At 44.7% G+C, this 24,565-nt stretch overlaps 1 protein-coding gene across 3 annotated transcripts in view; it reads right to left on the bottom strand.

The window, feature by feature from the left end:
* NEURL1 (neuralized E3 ubiquitin protein ligase 1) overlaps positions 1 to 24,565 on the bottom strand; it is a 172,100-nt gene that overhangs the window by 93,620 nt on the left and 53,915 nt on the right. Inside the window, exon 1 of one of the 3 annotated variants that reach the window (XM_075107532.1) lies at positions 856 to 947. The exons of 1 other annotated variant lie outside the window; for it this stretch is intronic. In XM_075107532.1, coding sequence (XP_074963633.1) covers positions 856 to 862 — 7 coding nt within the window. In that variant the 5' untranslated portion in view covers positions 863 to 947. Of the gene's footprint in view, positions 1 to 256; positions 424 to 855; positions 948 to 24,565 lie in introns of those variants that run through there. One more of the 3 variants, XM_075107534.1, reaches the window with a different exon arrangement.

The raw sequence follows: 24,565 nt of genomic DNA, 5'->3' as shown, positions 1-24,565 counted from the left end.
GTAACCTTTACCATCGCTTAGCTGATTTTTCCCGGGTGGGAGCTGTCGAGCAGCGCACAGTTACGTCCCCTTCGCCCCCGACACCTCGGCAGGCCCGCCAGCGCCGCTCCGGCAGGTATTTGTTCCCCCACCCCCGGCCCGGGCGGCCGCTCCGGCAGCGGGATGCTCCGGGGGGACGAGCCGGGCAGAGCCCGCGCCCCCGCCGCCCCCTCCCGCTCCCTCCGCGGCCGACGGGCGGCGGCGGGTCGGTCCTTACCGTAGAGGAGGCTCCTCGTCACCTGCCCCCCCATGGCGGCGCGGCCCGGCGGGGGCACGGCGGCTCCCTCCGCGCCCGCAGCCCCCGGCCCACGCGGGACCGGCCGCCCCGCGCCCGCCGCCGCCGCCCACTCCGCGCCTCCTGCCGCGGCACCGGCCCTAGGAGCTGTCACGTTTATTTACATAAGAAGGAGGAGACTTCGCGGCTTCCTGAAATAGCTGCCGGCGTTTCATCGATGCAGCGTGTGTGTCGTGTCGTGTGTGTCCCCCCCCCCCCCCCCCGCCCCACTCACGCACACACAGTCCCACAGCGCAGAACGCAGCGGGCAAAAGCATCCACGCGCGATGCTCCGGCGCCGTGCGCTGCTGGAGGGGTGAAAAACCGGCGGTACCCGGCTCCCTACCCCGGCTCCCCGGCCACGCTAAGGACAAAGCAGGGGCACTGCCAACTCCACTGAAAAAAAAAAAAACCATTAAGGACTCATTTATAAAATACTTTGGCCATTTGAAACTTTCGCTATCAGTGGTTTGGTATCCTAGCGCAAAGCCCCAGAATAAATTAGAATGGAGAAAAAGAAAAAAAAGATAAAAAATTATTACCAGACATCACCGCACCAGAGTCTTCAAACGGCCTCTGCTGGTTAATTATTAATTATTAAATAGCAAAGAAGAAGTGCTTGCGATGCAGAATGGTTCGCCAAGGACTGTAATAATAAAAACATTACCCCCCGTAAACTCTTTTGTGCGAGGCTTGCATGCTCAGCCCAGATACAATGCTTCCTGCTCTCCAGCTCATTACCTCTGCTGATGGATAATGGCCAGCGTTATTAAAAGCAGGGGGATGCCGAGGGTGGTGCAGGGAGGTGCGCCGGGTACCAGCAGCCAGGGTTGGTCCCTCAGTTGCTCTCTGCACCCCACGGTTCATGCAGGAGCTTTCTCATTCCCTCCTCACCATCTCCAGCATTGCACGCCTCCCTGCATCTCTCTTGTCCAATGCTCTGAGGGTAGATTAACAGAGCAGGCACCAAGCTGCCACAGCCAGCCACAGTACATCCCAGCTGGCTTGTTTAAAACTAGCTCATGCATCTTCATGCTACGCTGCCTTTGCTCCTCACTCTGCAAAGGAGCGGGAGTCAAACTTATCCAGCCGCAAATGCAGCTCTGCCTCCCAACTCTTACCATGATGCTGGGCAAATCCTGCCATCCCACTGCCTCGACTGCCACCAGAAAAATGGGAAATAAGGTTTTCTCTTGCTTGTGATGTAAGGGTTATTGCTTGGGATGGCTGGGTGCTGAGGTGTCAGCACTTCTGGGGGTAAAAAAAAGAAAAAAGCGAAAAAAGCCCAAGCCAAAAAGCACAGTCAGGGTGTTTGCACTAACGCTGTGTGCGTGAGGAGAGCTGTGCCCAGCATCTCCAACCTGCAAGAGGAACCTCTCCCAACCCCCCCCAGCAGCAGGCAGGCACTACCACCAGCTCACCCACTGGTTCCTGCCTGCCCAGCCAAGGAGACTCGCACACGGACACCAGAGCCAAGCAGCAGCTCGTCCCTAGCTGAGCAGCACACAGGCAGTGCTCTGCTCTTCCCTGCCCAAAGTCTCACTCTGCAGAGCTTACGGCAGCTTCTTGGCAGAAGACTCTTTTTTTTTTTTTCCCCTTCTATCTTTCTCCCCTCCCCGCACAGACACTGTTGCATTTACAGCAGCAGCGGTGCAAGGTGAGGACACGTCCCCAGGAGCACCGCAGCGTGACCCCAGCATGCCGATGGGTGCAGGACATCTCTTGGGTCACACCAACCCATCACAGCACCCTGCTCTGCTCACACACCACTGGGGACCCACGGATGCCACAAGGACACCGCCGGTTTCATCTCCTGGTGGACGGCCCACCCGCTCCAGCTGACAGCAAAGGGTCCAGGCGCTTACATCCTCAACTACCATGTTTCACTTGAAGGAATGAAGATTGACATGGACATTCAACCCCAAATTTGCTCCCTCAGTTTCTCATTTCAGCTCTGCTTTCCATCCTTACCTTAATCTTGCTACAGCTCTGTGAATAATTGACTTCTTGGTTCACTGCCTCAACCAAGAGATGCTAGAAAAAAAATATAATTTCTTGTTGGCCCAAAACTGAATGCTTTGTGCGTCTCACTGAACAAAATGTTTCTTTAACTCAAAATGAAACATTTTATTTTCAGAGTTATTTTTACCTCATTTTTTCAAGTTATGGTCATTGAATCCAGCTCTGAATTGATGTCTTTAAAAAGCCATTATGCCCTTTGTTTTGAATATACCAAAAGGAAAATTTTGAATTGTTATCTTTTCAGATTATTTTATTTTTTGCAACTTATTGGCTTTGTTTGTTTGTCTGAGGGGGAGAGTAGAGCGGGCAGACTGCCAGAATGAGTCATCTTGCTTGGCAGAAAATTATAAACAATTTCAATTGATTTAAAAATCACTTAAAAATTTACTTTAAAATGTTTTTCAGAAAAAATCCAGCATCCCGTCCCTGAACTTCCCTCACTGCTGTGGAGCATCTCCCGGGGGACGCAGCCCCACAGAGCCATCCATGGGAGTCAAACAGCCTGTCCACCCTGCTCCGTGATAATTCCTCGAGGATTATTTGCCATAAGGCAAATCTTTCCTTCACAGCCGTGTCACATTGGAACACTTACTCCTGATTTGTTCTTATCACCTCCAAGTCCATTTCAGACCTTGCCCTTTTCTGAATTTCTCTTCAGTCTTTCGTGTTTCTGATTTTTCTCTAGACATAAAGAAAACTTATCTACACCCCTGTTCCTATTTTACAGTTCTCTCTGCCGATACCCTCTAGATCCCCTTGGGGTTTTTCTTTGCCCTTGCCAATACAGGCAAGGCCTCCCATTTTGGCATCAAGTATAAAAATCAATATCATCACCATTTGTGCTCCCTTCTAAATCACTGACAAAGGTATTAGGGCTAGACCAAACAAAAACCCAGCCCCTAAATCCATTCCCATTCGTGAACAGCATCCAGCACACTCCGGCCAAGCAGCAGTGCTGCTGTCCAAGCCGGGAGGAATCTGCTGCAGCAGTATTTTGAGGCAGTGTCTGATCTTGCTAAATATACTTATTAACTGCAAGAGTAGGATGCTGAGGCTGCAGAGGACTTCTGTAAATAGATTCACAGTCATCAGGCTGTGTAATAGACTAAAACCTTGGATCTTTCCAAGCGCCCTTGAGCAGACAACAGGGCACCTCTCCCACCCTTCCCAGGATAAAATCCCCAGCCCTGGGCATTGGGCAGCAGGTTTTGAGCATTTGCATTGCTTCCCTGGTGTCCTGGTCACAATGCTAGCAGTCAGCAAGGAGGATGCTGGAGACCCACCATGGTCCACCATGGGAAAAGACATCCCAATGTAGCCTAACAGCCCATTTCAGCCTGACTGATGAAAAGCAGCAGAGATGCGTGCAGGGAATCACAGTGGAGAAAGCCAGCTCTGCAGAGTCCTACCTTGTACAGGAGGAGACAGTAAAAGGTACAGAGAGACAGGGAAGGAGAGGATGAAAAATCCATCTCATGGAGATCAAGGATATGATTATACATATGCACAGGCCAGGCCAGGAAAATGAAATCCCAGTTCATGTAAGCCTCATGCAGCTAAAACTCTTTCAGGACTGGACGTGGCCCAATGGAGAACTGGAGTTTACTATTCATAAGCAAGACAAAACAAGCAATAAAAACCTCTCTTAATGGGTGTTTCACCCACCTCAAAAGAGCTGCAGGTAGAGACATCCCACCAAGAAATGGTCCAAAAAGTTTCTTTGAATATCAATATGGGGAAAAGGAGGAAACTGTGGAAATCAATCTGATATTTGCCAGGGACAGGGAATTTTCTGTTAATGATTCTTGTGTCTAAAAATTTGCCGTCAATTTCTCTATTACCAGTTGGACTTGACTTTATGGCAACAAACAGATTGACTAGAAATTGCCCTTTTTCACTCAATACAGTAGCTCTCAGCAAACAGCTGGAGATCATCTAGGAAAATGGAATGATTTAGGGGAACACATTTCTCAGTTCCTTTTTTCAGCATGAGTCTCTGACTGCTATTAGGGGTGAAACTTCACCTGTACAGAAAACAGACTTCCTCCAGGAACCTCTGCCACTGTAACTCCAGAGGAAAAACTATGTTCTCAACAGGAAAGCATCCAAGAGAAAACGTCTCACCAGCATGCGCTACTGCACAAGAAATAGGGACCAGAGCTAGGAAATCTTGCATTCTATGCAGCCTTTTAACATTAATTTATTGCCATTAATGGAGGGGGCTTAGACAAAAAACATGTATCTGCTTTCAATTCTTTATCTGTAATGCAAAGATACAGATTCTGCCCTAGCAAAAGGTATGCTGATCTGTTGCCGTTTGTGCAGCCATTTGAGAATATAACGAGCTATGTCATTATTAAGCCTTATTATAAAGCTGCAGCTCTGGATGAAAGCCAAATCCCAATTTGTAAGTCAAAAGAAATTCAAAATTATGGCTGAAATTCTTTAAATCAAAATCACCACTCATACCTACAAACTACAGTACTGTGACCACTAACCCAGCAGCTCAGTTACCCCAGTACAATTCTCTGCAGGCAGAGAAGGAAGGGGAATTTAAGGACAGGGAAAATCTTTAGGCTGAATATCCACCTCACATTTGCACTCAGCGTAAATGAGACATCAGTTGCGTTTGCTTTGGTGACAGGAGCTGCAGCGGCGCAGCAGTAAATGCTGCCTCTTTGTCGGGCAATGAAGACGTCAGCGAGGTGTGGTAATGGATGTCCAGGATGTGAAGTGATTCAGTGAAGGAGACACAACAGCAATAGAAAAGCCTGAGGTTTCATGTCACTGCTTGGAAGCTGCAACCCTTGTTCACGCAAAGCCAAAGCTGCCATGGACATCCCAGGCTTAACTCTGAACCTGCTCATGCTCTGCATTTTATCATAACCTCCCTGTGCGACTGTCTGTGGGAATGGAAGAGGGGAATAGCAGTGCTGGAGAGGGGCAGGAGGCTGAGCAATGAGAAGGATTTCCAAGGCCAGGAACTGAACTGACCTCAGGCCAAATTGCACAAGGTTTTTCCATCAGCATGCAAATGCTTACAAGGACCCACTGGATGCTGGGTTTGTCTTCAAAGACCAGACTGGGTGCATAAAGGTGTCAGGAAAGAAATTAATGCCCCAAGAGTGCCCCTTTCCTTCTTGAAAACTTTTGGGATAATATATTGAGAAAACCCTGTGGGACAGTAGAAGGTAGCAAAGACTGGAAATGACAGAACTCCACGTATGATGTGCCTTGTAATAAAGCATTGTGTTGGGCTAACCAGTGTTCTGAAAAGTGGCTTTTAGATGATACAGAAAAACTGTGCATGCTTTGACAATATCCTCTGGAATCTGCCAAAAGCCCATTCCCAAGGGAAGGCATCATGCTGTGCATGACACCAACTACGCCTTCGAATGCCTCCAGTCCTCACCTTCATTTATCTGCTAAATTAACATTAATAGCTTAGTCTCTCACTGCCATTTCAGACTAACTCTTCAAGCACGACACGATTCAGAAGAATCTTAGGCCTATCCAAATGTAATGGAAAATCAAGACAAAAGCATCACACTAGAAGAAACATTCTAATTTAAAAAAAAAAATGCTGATTTATAACACTTGCCTAATGAAGCTCACTTTTGCGTTCTGAACAAGCATAAGAACCAGAAAGAAAACTACAGTTTCTATCTTCAAGCAAAGATTTTCTTTAGTCTCATGTGAATATCTTTATTTTTACTCTGACTAGAGACACACCACGATGACAGCATGGCAGGACCGAGAAATCCATTATTCCAAGCCCAGTTCTGTGGCTATTAAATGTTTGGAAACTTCGAACAGTACCATCCCATATGATATGGCACTACAACTGCCTTCAGTAACAAAAGCATAGTATTTTTCCACACAGAGCTACAGGGAATACTGGTACAATATATATATTTTTTATGCAAGTAGCTGATTCACACTTTATTGTAGGCAACATCCAAACTCTGCAGTGAAAAATGAAATTACCAGCTGGAATCATCAGCATTTTTATGGCATTTTCCCTTCAACATGTGACTGCTGAGCAAACACCACATTTGTTTTCACAATATTCCTGTAGGAAGAGGTAAGGTCTCTCTGCCTGAGCTGGAGAAGCATATTCTGCATTTTTGCAAAAAGTTAATCTTATGAGCAACAGGTTAGTTCCGTCTAACAATCTTCATTCAATGCCCTCTGGAAAGAGCACAGGCAGGAGCTCTGTGAAACCAAAGAGGTAAATAAGGTAATCAGGGAGCACCGGCACCAGGGTACGAATGAAGGTTAGATAGACAACTTTCACTCCAGCATGTGCGAGCTTCTGAGAACTTGACTTTGTAATCTTAACAATGTTCCCTTGGCATAGAAATGTAATTTCTAAAGATTTTTCTTAGCAAATACAATGACAGAAGAGAATAACCTCTGTGTTTCCCGTCCCACCCTTTCTGAGAAAAGCCTCTCACTTGCATGCACTGGCGTTTGTAACCAAGCAAGGCACCATATGTTTGTGATGTAAATATTAGCCTAGCAGAGAAACACCTTTTTATGACCCTGTTGAAAGTCCCTCATAGAGGGTGGCGAAGGGCAGCAGGGCCCAAATAAACTTTCTGGGCTGGCAAGATTGGCAGGCAGGACCATGCCACACGTTTACAAGACAATGTACCCCACCATGTGTGCCCACACAAAGTTTCAGTCTGCGCTTGGAAAGGCTCCTGTGGTCGTAGAGGAAAGTCCCAATCGTCTCCCAGGACTGGCTCTCCATGCACCCCTTCTCACCCCAAAACTTCCCTGACTCCTGCTACAGGGCCACCCTATAGGAAATGGGATTTATTTACAAAACTTGCCCTTACAGGGCTGCTTTTGCAAGCTCTCTTACATTAGACTCCAAGGAACCAAAGGAGCTGGAGGTCAAATACTCCAAGGGCAAAACGCACAGCAAGGGTGAATTTTCCAGCTGAGGCAAGATGAATCTTGCAGGTGTAAATACAAAACAAATCATGTAACGTGCATTACATGTGTTGCCCTTTCCTACTCCCTCTGTTCATCTGCTGCTCACCCTTCTCCAGTCTCCTGCTCTCCCTCACCACATACTGCTGTCTTATAGCTCCCCATCTTGGACTCTTCGTGGCTTTCCAAGTTTTACGTGAAATTCACCCTTCCTCCCTTGTTATATCTTTTAACTAATTTCTTCTATAACTCAAAAGACACTTTTAATGTCTTTTAATGACATGTAACTCAGTTTCACAAAAGTATGATGAAATATCACGAGCCAGATGCAGTAGACTGGGGGCAGTTATTATTGGAATGAGAAATGAGTTTTAGTTCTTCAGCTCAGGAAAAGAGGCTTTAATCAGTACAAAAATCAGAGCTTTACCTTCACAAAACGCCACTTGTTTTGGACCTACTTTATCAAAGCACAAAGCAGATGAACACAAAATGCTAATACTGTACCACCCCTCCAGCTGACATCCCCATTTCCAGGAGGAGGGATCAGAGATCAGGACATGAGCTTCATAAGATTACCAAACGCAGAAGAATGTCTGTATGCCTGGGATCTAAACCATGCTAACATATTCATCACTACAGTATCTAGACTGGGTGTCTCTGACCTACCACAGCTTCTTCTGATCTGCTGCAAACTTTCGCAAAATAAAACAACGCTGCCCCTGCCATTGTGTTCTCTTCCTCCCATACACCATGCCTCCAATCCAAAGGTCTTATTCACTTCTCTTTCCTCCCTCCCCCATTCTTTGTCTCAGCATCCTCTTCTGTGCCGCCCACACACTTGGAGAGCAGAGAGCAGACCAATCTGGCAGGCTCAAATAACAACAAAAAAAAAAGGGAAGAAAAAGAAAAAAGAAGTTTTCTGGCCTAGAAGACTTTTCTGTATTTTTATCTGGAAGCAGCAATCAAATCTCTTTTCCTTTCACCAGGAACCAAAGGGAATGGCAATGGCTCCCAAGGTCTCACGTTCTCACAAATTAACCCTAACAAAAATGAGGGGTAAAGGCTGGCATTTCTTCCTGACACACAGGCACCTCTGAACATGAACCTTAAGCTTATTTTTAACCATCCCTTCTTCCAGCACCAAGTACCAATCAAAAATATCCATTTTTACAAGGTTGGGATTGATTAGTAAGTTTTCTTGTTTGCTTTTCTTAAAAAGGGCTGAGGACAATCTCTGCTGCCTAGAAGCTCATTAACCAGCCAGGCGATTAGGGACTGCTGGGCTGGCCAGGCACGCGCCCACACACACAGCACCAGAAGGGAGCTGGAAGAGTGCAGACCTCCACGCGCAGCACGCACCCCCACGGCGCCGACACAGCACTGGCAGCGTTTACCCATCAAGGTCCCAATCCTGCAATCTCATCAGCATACGCAAAAAATCCACTCTGGCATAAAGCATCTAATGACATTAATGGCACACAGCAGAGCGATACGGTCCAGGCATGTGGAAATAATCACAGCCCCATAACCCAGGGTGACTGATTTTTTTCCCATTCAACATATGTTTTACTTAGATGTCTGATTCTTCCCACCCTTCTTTGTCTCAGTCTCCCAAAGTATTATTTGGTTTTGGTGGAACACAGGAAAATGTCTTTAATACATTAACATTATAGGTTAAATCACACCTATCTGAGAAACACAAAATGGTTAGCCTGGATAAAAACAAGAGATTTTATTCAATTCACATATTCCTACTAATAGCCAGAATCTGACCCCAACTGGTCACTGAGTAGATGAAACACATCTGAACTCTATTCGGCATGAGGTTCTATAAATAATGTTTGTTATTCCTATGAAGAATTAGAAGTGAAGAAGCTGAGTTTCAATGGAGGTATAAAAACATTGTTTATTAGGACCAAAGCGTATGTTCCACATGATGATTCAAAAACTCTGAGCTATTCTGTGCAGTTATTTGTTTTCTTAAGGTGACCCATGAGCCATACCCCAGGCTAGTAAAAATCAGCAATGACATCATTTATAACATCAACCCAAACAGAGCGCCCCTCCCTCCCTATCAGGTCATCTTAAGTCAGCTGTTCGTAAGTCCTGGAGATATTTTTATCTGCACAAAAGCATTTTTACCTGTGCAGCTACACATCAACTATGGTGACTTTTGTCACCTGAGCTTTTTGTAGCCACACAGACAAAACGCCCATTTTCAAAGGCTTTATCAACACAGTTGCAGCAGGAGAATTCATAATACAGATACGGTCTTTAACCAGCCTGACACCAAGTATCAAGCAGCTAGACTGCCCTGTTGAAAGCAAATCCTCACATGTCTCTCTGGAAGCCAATCAGCCAACACACTCTTTGCCATGTTTCTGACCTGTCTGGGCAGAAGTGGACATTTTCACATGTCTCCTCCTGCCTTGTAACTTTACGAGCCAATACCAACGCTTTGGTGGCAGCAGCATGTCCTTGCCCAAAGGAGACACTTGCTCTTCCCAGGGGACTCCCCACTTGACTCACACCCAGCCTTCACCTCCAAGGAGAAAACACAGACAGTTGATGCTCAGTGCTCCCCAACTTCAACCAGATCTTAATGAAATTGCACTGTGACTCACTTCTAACTCACATACAGTGTACTCAGCCCACTGACTTTTCCAAGACCTCATTCAAGGTCTGACTGTGGTCTCACTCCCACTTCAGAGACTATTTCCCCTGCAGCTGCAGAGTGTGTTTGGAGGACAGGAGAGAAGAATGTTTTTAATTAACATAGAGCAGCTTAGAAGTGTAAATCTTTCCCCGTCTCTCTAGATTAAGATAGGAACATTAGATATGGGCACAAAAATATTAATATCTCTGCATGACAGATCTGTACATTACATGGACATGATGTTATTTCAGATGATGGTCCTTTTAACAGTTAGAAGTCTATTCAAGAGCCACGTCTTAAGAGTTTGTGATCTTCCTAGACATAAGTTTTTGCTTTGAGACAAACCCCAGTACCACCTGTCAAGGAAGAGAATTAATATGTATGAGATGTGGGCAATCCATACCATAGTGACCCCAGCAACTCCTCTATGAATCAGCTGATCTTGTTGGGAAGGGTGGGGAGCAGTCTGTCCCTGGATGCTTGGAGAACAGAGTCTCCTTTCTGGTCATTCCTTCTGGGTATTATTCAGGTAAACCTAAAGATCAGTAGCTTGTAATTCTTTCCCCACAACCCTACTGTATATTGCTGATGCCATTTAGCTATCTGCTGCTTTGCAAGTCTGAAACATCTAACCATCTGACCTCAAAACTCAGGCGACACAGAAAAGCATCTTTATTCAATACCTTATTTCACCTTCTAGCAAACAGAAGCAGTGTCTCTATCACACAGCTGGGATGGTCACTAATCTGCATAAGACCACAGTCTGAGCCAATACTTGTTGGGAATTAGACAACTTGAGTTGTGGAAGGAGACTTGGAAGACGTTGAAATTTGAGTAGGAGAGTTGTGTAAAGATGCACAAAAATATTTAAAGGAGATGAGCACAATAAAGAGGAAAGACATTTTTGCTGGCTCATGAAAATGAACCATATGCAGGGCTTAATCTGCCACAACTGAAATCAATAAGAATTTTGCCAGTGAAGCAAAACAAAAGCAGAAATTGAAACATCATCTGACATTTGCTATGTTAGACTCATACAAATTGCTGTAGTTAACAGCCTATGAGATGAATAAATAATATACCATAGGCAGTGGATGATTTTAAACTTCCATTTTCACAGTATGAGGGTGTCATGATCTGGGGAGTTTTGAAGCCTGTAAAGGCTGCTTGTGCTGAGTCATACTTAGAAAGAGATTTTCCATTTGGATTGTCATGCTAAATCTATAAAGACACCAAACAAAAGAATATGTGAGAGGAAAAAAGACAAAAATACAACATAGAGATTAAGATGCATGCTTAAGGATAGAAAAGAATTTGGATAAAATTTGTTGTAAATAATTTATTGTTGAAGTAGCCCTCATAAACTTAAGTCCTTGGAATGTAAAAGGCAAAATATTTCTGTAAATTATTAATGTTTGGGAACTGATCATATAAGCCTCAGAGGCCAGCTCCTTATCCAGTATAAATGAAAGCATCTGGCCTTGTATCTTTAAGATCATAACGAGATGGCCGCTGAGCAGTCACTATGGAAAGCACAGTATTCAGAAATTAATATCTCTCTAGACACAGAACACATAATGAAGATAACAAGGCAGAACGCAAAAACAGGACTTGGACTATCACATCAAAACCCAGGGATACTCAGCGGATTAGTCGTGCAGACAGCAGACCTGCACTGGGACACAGCAGAAGAATGGCATGAGGAGCTGGAGAACAGCATACACAGCAGTCCAAAAGCAAGAAGGCAAACAAGAAATAAAAGAAGAAATAAAGGAGGTGGAAGACCTGACACATTTCAGAAAGCTCTCAGCTCCCATCTAGTTGGCAAACAAGGAGGTCATATTTTATAAAGAGCTCAGCAAGAGAGACACCAACCTTCTTCCCAGCCAGACTTGCAAATATGGCAGATGCTTGGAAATGTGGCCTTTCATGTCCCACTCCCACTGCTTTTAAAAGCAAAGATTTTGCTCAATACATTTTAAGCACACAGATTCCTACTGAGCAAAGCTTTGTGCATTCTTATTGGAAAACAACCTGAGTGTGAGCCAGTCTGCACCTCACGCCGGTTTTTTCAGCCTTTCACATCTCATGGCTGGCAGCAATGGCAGTCTGTCTGGCACATGCACAGACCAAGCTCCAGGACACAGAAAGTGCCATATGCATCACTCCAAGGGCTGCAGTTTTGCAGATGCATTGGAAACACCTAATGACTGCAGAAGGAAAGCACCTGTAGAAATCCTCATGTCTCTCACCATCAGGTATTTCAGCAGCCCCTAGAGACAGAGCTCAGAAGATACTCAGCAGTGCACTAGTCAGTAAACATACCTCTTTTGTTAGTATTCATAGTTTGATTTAGAAGCATTTCAAAACTGAGAATTGCAAGGCTGTACTTTGGTCAACATCCTTAAAAATTATCTGGCATACCTTTGCTAATATTTCACTTACCGGGGGGTTTAGCTGATGCTAGAGACTGGACAGGCACCACTTGCACTTAGCACGGAGGCTGACCAAAACACTACCATGTAGTGGCGATCTCATGGCAAAAGGCCACACTGCTGAGAAGTGAAGAAATAATCCTGCACCCAGCACAAACTCAGCATATCACCATCAGTAACGAACATCGGTAAATGAAGCTCCAGTCAGCCAGGAGCATGGGCTCTGCCCTGCAGCTCCTCTCCTGGGCATCTGCAGGAGGGAGGCAGCTGCTGATTGGTCTCTGCTGATAGCAGGGGCAACTGATCCCTCAGCCAGGAGGAGGAAGACAAGCTTCAAAACAAACAAAATATTTTCCAAGATTCCCACAGTAAAGACAGATATTGGCAGATCAGGAGGGTAGAAAAGATGTGTTACCTTTCCCCCCAAAAGTCACTTGTTCAGATGCTGACAGTAAAATGCCACCGGATGGCCTTCATCCACGTGGCGGTTACACCGTCATGGCTCCATCACAACAGAATCCCTACAGAGTCATCAAGACTGAATGGACCATGAAAGCCTAATTACACAATTACACTGCTAATTTGTCCACAGCTGAATGATTAAAATTCCCATTTGACAGACCCATCCTGCTACTCACACACTGTCCTTGCAGGTGCCCCTAAAGTATAGATTGGCTAAGGTCTTCAAGGCTTCAGGTTCTTCAGCCACATCATCTCCCACCAACCCCAAGTAATTAACCTTTGGGTAAGTAGCAGAACATTATCAAGCCACCACAAGTAGACACAAGTCTAGCATTTCAGGGCAGTGAAATCTGGGGCTAGGTCCCATTCTGAGAACTGTGGTTGTTAGAGACCATTTCACAGTTACAGCCCTTGGGATGCAACAGGCTCCTATATTGTAATGTTCTAAATACTATACACATAGCTGATCTTTTGTGTGTGCGCGCTATCCCTCAAGCCTCTGCCATCCATTTTTTACCTAATTAAGTCAGGTGTTCAGGGTTTTTATTCAAAAGAAAAAAATATGGAGGTTTGTCTTCTAAAAGAAGAAAATGTAGGGGTTCTTCAGTTATTCTCTATATTCTTGCAAAATCTTGTTAGAAATTTCCGGAAAAAAATCCAGAGCAGTGAGTGGAATGATTCCCCTTTAGTCACATATGAAAAATTACATAGTAAGGCTGTAAGAGGGTGAACTGGCAGCACACACAATGGAGCCTGGCACCACCTGGCTTTCTTCCCCCTTTTTAAATAAGCAAAGAATAATATGAAGAGGCACCATGGAGACAGAGAGTTCCAACACCATGCAAGGTGTGGAGGAGGAAGAGTAATGCTGGATGAATGCTGACATCTAAACATGGCCAGCAAGAGCTAAGGATGTCACAGATGGGTCAGATCCCGAGTCCTTTGAGGACCTCAGAGTGCCACCCCTGACCAGCAGTGTGTCAGATCCCAGATAAGTCAGGAGAAGGAAGCAGTGCCAGATCCACAGAACCAGGGCCACAGTGCTCAAGAGCTGTCTGCCTCTCCTCCCTGCTTCCCACGAGGGACACAAGCCAAGCAGCTAAAAATGTTTTAATGGACCATCGCCAGTGATGGCCCAGCTGTGATGCTTGGCAAGTTCCTCATTACCGGCCCCAGAGAAATTACAATCATTGCAAATCTTATGCGGTTTAAGTTCAGCATCTTTTCCAATTACTGTTTGTGTATAGGAAGCATCCTTGCTAGAGCAAGTTCTTTTGCTATTTCTTCATATTCAAATAGTATTTATAGCATTAAATCTTTAAAAAAAATGTTTTAAACCTACTTTAAAATTAAAAGATGCAAAAACAAAACAGCATGAATGCCTCTCATCATTGCCTGAGCCTTACAACATGGCCACAATATCAGTTCTCCCTCAAGTGGACCTTAGACATTTGCAATGCTCTGAAATACTAATGGCAAGTATTGCAAGTATAAACCCACCATACTTGGAAATTAGTTGTATTCACCACTAATAAAAGCATGGACGAGCACAACTGTGCTAACAGGAACATTTGGAGAAAGTACATTGCCCATCCTGAAACAGACAGCTACAATCACCCAACAAGTAAATAGAGGCACTATCATGAAGAGACCTGTCATGCACGGGGGATGTGACCAGTGAATGAAGACTCATAAACAGGTCAGAAGCAATTAATCATTTAACCAGGACCAGTCAAATTTTACATAACACACAAATATCCCAGATTTACCATAGGCAGTTGAGAAACAGAGAATGGGACAAACCGTTCACTGCACACAGTGTATGGATTCTGAGGTGTCGTTGCAACCCACAGGGACCCTTCTGGCAGTTCCCAGACCACCTTCTATGGATAACCTTCTGTGCAACCACCAACCATCCCAGGCTTCTCTCCTCATGCTTTCAGCAAAACAGCCATTTCAAGGGTGATTTTTCTCGCCTGTGATGTAAAAATGGAACTGGACCAAAAGCAAAATCTCTTTTCCCAGAAGTTACCCACATAGCAACTTCAGTCAGCACATGTTATCTTCAGCATCCAGAGGGACTTTGGCGGAAGATTGACTGTCAACAGCAATGAAATCTTGAAAAAAAACCACCACTGTAACCCTTGGCAAGAGTTACAGGGTTTGCCCGATGCCCAGTCCACAGAAGCTAAGGTGTTCACAGCACCCTCTCAGGCTGCTGCTTGCTCATTCCACTGTGTTTACACCATCAACTATTGGCAAAACATGATTAATGCACTTTCTTGCTTTGGGGTTTAAGAACCAAAGGTCTATTACAGGACGGAGTCTGCTCTGCTGGTTGCCAGAGTCAGACCAAGGCTGTGGATCGAAACCTGGACCTCACAGGTCATTCATTGCTCCTTTCTCCATGTGGAGCACAGTCCCCTCAACTTGCCCACCTTCTTCTCATCCCCAAACCAGCCTTTGCTTACCCCTCTGTGGCTCTGAGGGTGGGACAGAGATGTACAAGGTCATCCCTACCACTGCTTTATCCAAATGGGAGCCAAAGAAAATCCATGGAGAGACGGGCTTTCTCCTCCAAACCTGAGGATGGGTGGCAGTGGGGCAGCAACCGCTCCACAGCACTTGCTGCTCCTTACATGTTCCCTCTTCTCTGAGTCAACTGCCTTTTCCCATTTGTGGAGCAGAGTACTGTTTGCTAAGTCATATAAAAAAGAGACAAGGAAACTAAACGCACCTCTAAATTTTTGATCATCCAGGATGGGTGCGAGTTGCATTGCTCAATGCCAGTCTGCTCTGTGTGCATAGGCAACACTCTGCCACAGCTTGATACATAAATAACAGCAAAATAGATCTCTCATTCAGCTGCCCATCAATATAGGGAGGTTGCTGTAAACTGCACCAGAGCATCTCCCAAGGGCCCATGCCTGTCAGAGATGTTTGGGAAGATAATACATAGATAAAAGTTTTCCTGGCTCAAAGTGTTGAGAAGAGCAAGTTATTCTGCTCAGATTGCAAGCAACCCGTTTGCTCTCTTTGAGTACAATTTTGCAACACCCTGCTGGATCCATTGCAAAATGCAAGGAAGATTTCCAGGCACCACAAGGCAGAAAGCTATTGATTTCTGGGGGGATCATTCAGGAAAATAAAAAAATCAGAAGGAAAAAAAGGGGCAACACAGATCTGTTTGCATCCAACTTCCAGACACTACAGCTGCTGCTTCCATAATTACCTGCAGATAAAATGAACAGGTATTGGTGGCCAAGACAACTCTTCATCTCACCTCTGTCCCCCATCCCTAGAAAGTTTATAGGAAAAATCACAACTTACATGACTTCCCCCCGCAGAGAGAGAAAAGGGACCACACAAACCATTGACCGGTGGGAAATGGCACACGGGATACACAGAGACCAGAAAAAGCAGAGGAAGGGAAATGCTGTTCAGAAGTCCCTATAACCCTTGTGTTAAGCCAGGGATGCAGCAAGCTTCCAAAATACATGATGAAAGGGTGGGATCTATATGGAGAATAGAAGGACATAAATAACTGCTGTATATGCAATGCACTTGGTCTACAGAGGGAAAATGTGCAACTCTGGTATGTAAACACAAAGATGAGTAGGTATTAGCATGATTAACACCCTTCCTTTTATTGTTAGTATTGCTGCAATCTGGCACTTCAGGCATTTGGAAGGAGCCTGAAAGACAGCAAGCTTTCACCCTGCAGCCTGCGAAGCAGAGGTGAGCATTTACAAGCAGAGGCTGCAGGAAATACGCAGTTGCCTGAGTGGAGGATGCAGGAAATCCAGCACGATGATGTCTCCTACCCTCAGCACTGCCCAGCCCAGTGATATTCTGTCTAGCTCGACCATCTCCCACATGGTCTAGTTGAGGTTTCCTAGATACACAGGAGCATAAAACCACATGAGTAATTCTTGTTTTGAACGGCCCCTGGATGACACTGAAAGCAACAACACACCACACTGAGCCTGCTTCCAGGCAGACACACCTGGCTTGGGCTTCAGTCCTTTCTCCCTGTGAACAGCATAGGGAGTTTGGTGATATAATTTGTAAGCAGATCTGCCTGGAGGTGATGAAAACACATAAGCTCAGCACAGCCTTTCATTCCTTCTATTGCCTGTAAGAAGTGGTCATGTTACCAGCAGTGGTTACATGGGGGAAACTAAGTGTGACCACAGAAACAATATGGTAAGACTTGGAGTAGAGGGCAGGCTGTAGGTTGATGCCCTGGTGTGTGTGCCCAGGAGACCAGCCTCTCCTTGTGCATCGAATGCTGTGGGTGCCAAACCCTACCAAGCAGTGCCTTTAGATGAGATGTTTAAAACCTCATTACAGACAGAGGGGGTGAAATCACAAAGAGCATTTTTACTTTGCTTTTAAGGTGAGTGCGTTTAGTGGCTGATCTCAGGGATGTTACTCCCTGTTCCTCTGCAGTGGGTACATCCATCACAGATAGCCTCAGAGCCTCTAGTCTAGGAGCTTCATTTGGGAAATGAGTAGTGAGAAGTTAGAAAGGCAGAACAGAGAGATATAGCACCAATGGAAAACACCTGCCCTATTTTTACAACTAGAATAGACCTAGGCCATCCTCTAAACCAAAAGCTATTCCCCACACTCTCATACAACTGAGAAGAACATGTGCCAGACAGAAAAACAGCCATGTGTTTTGTTAGATCCCACAGGTGCTAAATGTTTTACAGCTCAAGAGACCAAGGTACTTGGTACCTTACAAATATATACATGCTTCTGCCATTGAAAGTAAGACAAAAATCTACAGTTATAGCACAGAACATACAGCTTTGGTTTAGCTTTGTCCTAAATTTGTTCACTATTGAGTACAGCATCTGCCTTGAGACAAGCTGGGCTGCAGAAGAAAAACCAGATATTAATATGTAAGAGACTATCTGATCCATCCCAAACAGAATGTGGTTTTTCCTGTGTTATATCAGTCCTTCAAAACCTTCAAGACACCTGCTCATCTATCAGGTGAGCTGAGACCCTGAGCAGGACGTAAGCAGTAAATTTCTTCAAAGCAGTTCTACCAGTAAGTTGTAAAACACTCACAGAATCACAGGTTGGAAGGGACCTCAGGGATCATCTAGTCCAACCTTTCTGGGAAGAGCAGAGTCTAGACAAGATGGCCCAGCACCCTGTCCAGACGACTCTTAAAGGTGTCCAACGTGGCCGAGTCAACCACTTCCCTGGGTGGTTCCCTCAATATGAAAAATTTTCCTCTGGTGTCCAATCAGAATCTCCCCAAGAGCAACTTGTGTCCATCTCCCCTTGTCCTCTCCATGTGACTCCATGTAAAAAGGGAGTCTCCATCTTCTTTGTAGCTACCCCTTAAGTACTGGTACATGGTGATGAGATCCCCTCTAAGACTCCTTTTATCAAGGCTGAACAAACCCAGTTCTCCCAGCCTATCCTCATATGGCAGCTTCCCAGTCCTTTGATCATCTTGGTGGCCCTTCTCTGGACCCCTTCCAGCCTGTCCACATCCTTTTTGAATAGCGGGGACCAGAACTGTACACAGTACTCCAGGTGTGGCCTGACAAGCACTGAGTAGAGCTGGATAATGTCTTCTTTATCTCTGCTGGCAATGCCCTTTTTGATGCAACCCAGCATCCTGTTGGCCTTCTTGGCTGCAGCAGCACACTGTTCGCTCATGTTGAGCTTTCTGTCCACCAGCACCCCCAGGTCCCTTTCCACAGAGCTGCTCTCCAGCCAGGTGCATCCCAGTCTGTGCTGCACTCCTGGATTATGTTTTCCCAGGTGCATGACCTTACACTTTTCCTTGTTGAACTTCATAAGGTTCTTGCTGGCCCACTCTTCCAGCCTATCCAGATCTCCCCGCAGAGCAGCTCTCCCTTCTGAAGTGCCTACTTCCCCACTCAACTTGGTGTCATCAGCAAACTTCATCAGGCTACACTTGATGCCGTTATCCAGATCACTTATAAAGCTATTGAATAACATTGGGCCCAATATCGATCCCTGGGGGACCCCACTAGTGACAGGTTGCCACTTGGAAAAGGAGCTATTTACCACCACCCTTTGGGTGCGGCCTGTCAGCCAGTTCCCCACCCACTGCACAGACCACTTGTCTAGGCCATAACACATTAATTTCTCCAGGAGGAGACTGTGGGGGACCGTATAGAAGGCCTTGGAGAAGTCTAGGTAGACAATGTCCACTGCCTGCCCCATGTCAACCAGGCAAGTCACCTTGTCATAGGAGGCCACCAGGTCTGTCAAGCACGATCTGCCTTTAGTGAAGCCATGTTGGCTTTTCCCAATCACGTGCTTCATTTGACTTGTGATGGCCCCCAGGAGGATTCGTTCCGTAACTTTCCCAGGGATTGAAGTAGGGCTGATGGGCCTATAGTTACCTGGATCCTCCCTTGAGCCCTTCTTGTAGATAGGGGTAACATTTGCCTTCCTCCAGTCCTCTGGGACATCCCCCGTTCCCCATGACTTCTCGAAGATTATGGAAAGTGGCCTTGCAATGATGTCAGCCAGCTCTCTCAACACCCTTGGGTGGATGTTGTCAGGGCCCATTGATTTGTAGGGGTCAAGCTCCTGTAGTAATTCATATACCAACTCTTCCTTCACTGATGGTGGGTTGGTGTTTGGATCAATCGGCAATTTTGTTCCCAAAGTCTGGGACCCTACAGTGCTGGTAAAGACAGAGGTAAAGAAGGTGTTGAGGACCTCTGCCTTTTCTGCATCATTGGTGATTGACTCTCCTTTTCCGTTTAACAGTGGGCCTATGTTTTCCTTCTTTTTCTGCTTATGGTTGACATGTCTGACGAAACCTTTCTTCACTAAAGGCGGGACCATGAACAGTATTGGTTCTTCATCATTCTAAAGGCTTTCAGCAGTCTGGACGATAAAACATGGCTTGCTTTGGTTTCCAGCTTGGTTTTGAGCTTTAAGATAGGAGTATGAAATCTGGCCATTGCTGGTTGTGTCACTGGAACAACCCAACAATCATCAGGCCTGTCCATAATGAATACAATCAAAGGGAATTCAAGAAGCATTTAAAAATCTAAGTCAGGAATCTAAATTGCCCATTGGATTTTGGGGTTAAATGGGTATTAATCAAAGAAAGTTTCAAAGCATTCTACTTAAAAATCCTTTATCCCATCAGATCATCCAGATATCGTTTCTACTCTTACTGTGTCCTGAGTAGGCAAAACTGAAAGAAGACAAAAAACCCAGAACTTAAAAAACCAAGAGAACCTGAAAGACAGACAGACTTTTAGGTTATGTGCCATAAAACAGAAAAGACAACACAATAGGATGGCCAGCCCTTCCGCAAGCTATCTTTAACACAACAGCTCTGCTGGGACATCTTGCAGCAAAGCACAGCAGACACCTTCACTTTCCTTCAGACTAACAGACCTTTCAGGAAAATTTATCATCTCGTTTCAGCAGCAGCTTGCAAAAAGGGTCTTCAGCATTTAGTTAGTTCCTTGTTCAGAATTAGAAAAAGATATTCCCAGTGCTGTCACAGAGAAAAAGCAAGAGGCAGCCTCTCTCTCAGGCTCCCAGCTGCTCTTAGAGTGGCTGGATGCACCAGTCCCCTGATGTATCTTCAAGCCAACGTTTTTTAAAGTTGCCTATTATGTCAACGTGACACAGAAGTGTTTTGTTGTATTATTCCATAAAACAAAAAAACCCACCATCTCTAATCAGATCAGGGTGCCCTCCATTTCAAAGATGACTTGCCCATTTTAACAAAGGGATCCCATTAAGTTGCTACCAGACTACACACTAGGGTGAACATGCAGGGGGAGGCAGTACCCCTTGTGCCATTATACAAATGTCTGGTAACAACAATGACTAAAAAGGTTGAGAATTTAACTGACTTGGCATCCAAGTGAATTCACTGGAAATACTTTCCTTTTTTATTTTTCCTAGTAGATAGCCTGAAGATATGCAGAGACTGGAAAGCGCATTCAAGATGCTGAATCTAATGTTGCTGTCTATTTACGTCAGTACAATTTCCAAATTAAAAAACTGAAGCAAATGGTCTTCCCCAGGGAACAGATGTTTGAACACAGTGGTGGGGACCAATTTAAGAACATAGATACAACTGAAGTGTTTTCATTTTGTTGAGGCTCCAGCCACTTCTAGCAGAGATGAGCTGTGATTCACAGAAAGGAGATGACTCCACCAGAGACAAGGATGAAAAATTAATTCCCTTTCCTCCAAGAATGGACTGGTGGAATTTAGGAGAGAGTCTTTCCCAGGGAGATGCTGCCTCACATAGCAAGCCAGCATCTGGCATCTTTAAAAGCCACAGTAATGTTCTCCAAGACAGTTGCATACAGAAGACAGTCTCTGCAGTTCTTCTGCACAAAGAACTATTTTTCCTTTGTACTTGGTTCCAAATTAGGTTTGCAAGTGCTTCCCTAATTCCTAACAGAGAGTGAAACAGTATGTGTGAATGACTTGTGGAAGCAAGAACATAGCAGGTTCACTGGATGCTGCAACATATAAGGATTTTCCATTTGCTTCTTACAAGTTCATTGCATTTGCATCTAAAAATACATTATGATGCTATTTACATTTCAGCAACATCTTGGATCAAAGCAGGATGAAGGCATCATTTTGCCAGGCTCTGTACATCGTTATGGATAAATAATCCCCATTCCTTCGGATCCAGCTCTACAGCTGAAGCTGCATTACAGGACAACACCAGCCCACACAACCCAACCCATCCCAGAGTGTGCACAGGCACTCCTAAGCTATGCAGTGGTTTACTGCCACTAAGCGTAAAGCAATGTTTTGGGTTATGCTGTGCAAACAGCTTTATATTGTTATCTTGCATGGGTAAATAAGAGACCACGGCAGCCTAGCAACTTAACTGCAACAGAAGATAGGTTCAGAAGTAAATTAATAATTGTGGTTTTAAGTATTGTTTTCCTTTCCCCACTTGCAATCTAGTTTTTAGCAAGATCAGAAACCATGACTGAAAAGAGCTGGGTTCTATTTCCAGTGCTGGCAATGGTTTTCTGACCTTAAGTGTCTGTCTGTTTCTAGTTTGTAAATTTACAAAACAGAGATGATAGATTTCCTCCATTTTGGACAGATTTGGAGATCTTCAAATAACAAGTGCTATACAAAAGAGTGTAAGTTTCTGCCATCGTACTACTTAATAGATGAGCTCTCATACTGCAAAGCAGCACGCAGAGTAAGCAATGCCTAAGCAAGCCACACGTCCTCTTCAACCAAAAATGAAGGAGAATCTATCTTTTAGATCATAGAATTGTTAAGGTTGGAAAAGACCTCTAACATGAAGTCCAACCATCAACCCAACACTACCACACTTCCTAGATGAAGTCAAAGAGCCCAGGGCAAAAAAGAAAGGACTTATCTATTTCAGCCTTTTTTACCCCAAAGTTTTCACAAGTGGTGATCCATCAGTAAATATTTTGTTGAAAGGTATTGATTGTTTCTGTGTTATCATTGATGCTTTGGCTCAGCACAGCCTTCATATTTTCTCCACTGTCTTAATTCTGAAATTAAGACAGCAACCAGTTTGCCAGTAAGTTGTCTCTCCAACCACATCTTCACCACTTTTTTAACAACACTGAATTAACTGCTACATCTACAGCAGAACGAACTCTGAGCTTGTGCTGTAAATGAAAGGGGGATGTAAACTGAAACTGGACACAAGGCTTTAAATTACATGTAAATTCTCACCAAGGTTATAAAAGGGCCACTTGAATATGAAACAGAGATAGTGAACAAATCCTGAAATAAGCTTGTAAAGAGAGAGGAACCCAGGCCAAATAGAAACACACTAAGTATAATTTATAATAACCAATGTGTAAAAAGCGATCCAAATCATGGAGCTTAAAATGAGAATAAACAGTGATCTTCCAATAGGGGCAAGTACAGATAAGTTAAGTATCTGCTAAAAGGCTGAACTTTGAGTAACCCTTGCTGAATCAGCTGGTAACACCCAAAGTCATCACTACATTTCACTAATGGCCAAAAAGGACTGTAGCAAAAAAGTGCATACTTCAAATCGGCTAACCTGGAATTCAGTACCTGTCATCATGCAGAACAGAAAATGATTGTTGCTGTGCAGTAAATTATGTAAAAAACAGACATGCAATCCACTTCTGCCTATGATAAGCACGGCTGATCCTGCAAGATAACGCATTTGCTCGACAAGATGGGACAATGCCTGCAGCCAGAGAACTACTGCAATAAAGAACAAACGAACAAAAAAAGCTGAGCCTCACTCTGAGTACACGTCATGTATTCATCCCCATCTTGATCTGCACAGGCATCAGTGGAGGTCAGCGTGATGAGTTTGAAGTTCGAAATGTGAAATGCGCTGGGTGTGAACACCTGGAAGAGTGCTGCCCACAACAGAAAACAATAGGGAATGCCTCTTTAAAGTATTTTTATACACTTCAAAGTGTTTTCACAGATGTTAAGGTTCTTCAACAGCCCACTTCGCTAACTGGTGGAAATAAAAATCAAACACAGCGCAAAGCTACTCAGGTGTCACAAGGAAGAGTACAAGGAGGCTTTCGGAGCACTATTAGACAGCAGTGGAAAGAGCAGCATGGGTGGTTGGAGAAATGCTGTCCCCAGGTGGAGTTGGGAGCCCCCAGGTAGGGAGCAAATTGTTCGACCATCATGTTTATTTTCAGAGTGATGACTGCCTTTCAGTAGTTACTTGGTTTCAAAGGACACAGGTCCTGTGTCCCTAGCCTAGGACAGGTTTACTTCTTAACTAGGTAGACCATTAAAATATAGTCATGAAGTGACAACTTTAATATGGAAACCTTTCCCCCTGCCTCAGTCTTCTCCAGACCTCTGGGAACAGGAACCATCATCCAGCACTTTATACCTTCCCTGAAGGTCAGTCAAATACTCACTGAGTGTCGATGACAACATCTGACCAGCATGCAGTCATTTTCCCCACCATGGGAATGAGGAAGTGCGCAGACACACTAGAGATATGACCATGTGTCATGCTGGCATCAATCACCTCTCACCAAAGAGAGCAGTCAGCACTGCAGAGAATGAACCACATAGGGCAACAGGGCTCTTGCTGTGGTCTGTGACTCTATGTTGCTCTTTCCCAAGCCTTCTAGAAGAAAACAAAAGGTGAACTCTAGACAGTTGAAGACACATGAGGTCACACAACTGCCCATAGCAATCACTAAGCATAACAGCAGAACTTGGCCAGCTCAACAAGTATCTCAAGCGTCTCTTGCCAGGTACTTGAGTTTCCAGCAGAGATGCTGCAGTTTCTTCCAAAAATGTTGCCTTCTTAAACAAACTGGACAGATTGTTGTGGAGATGCTAAGAGAATGTCAATCTGCTAAATGTCAGAAAGATTTTGACTAAACTAGGAAGAAAAATAGTCAGGAATTGCAGCTACATCATTAGTAATGAATCTTTAATTCTACATGTTTGGATAGCAAGGCTGATTTAGAATCAATTGCTGAAGCAGAGCAGCCAAGAGGTCAGATTCAGATCTTCTTTACACCAGTGGAAATGCTGAGTAGCTCCACTGAAGCCAAAAAATTTTGTAATTCTGCACAAGTTAAAAGTTACCTTGATGCAAATACTGACTCAAATTTTTTTCTTAAACATCTTTTTACCTATTCATGAAATGCACCCAAGTCCACAAAGACTGAGGTTCCTCAAAGGCAGGGACTGAGACAGGAACAGGTCTGGGGGTGACCAAAC

Source organism: Phalacrocorax aristotelis, chromosome 12 (assembly GCF_949628215.1).
Source record: "Phalacrocorax aristotelis chromosome 12, bGulAri2.1, whole genome shotgun sequence".
Lineage (NCBI taxonomy): Eukaryota > Metazoa > Chordata > Aves > Suliformes > Phalacrocoracidae > Phalacrocorax > Phalacrocorax aristotelis.
Note: the sequence above shows the minus strand (reverse complement) of the source record. Positions and strands in the feature narration are given on the sequence as shown.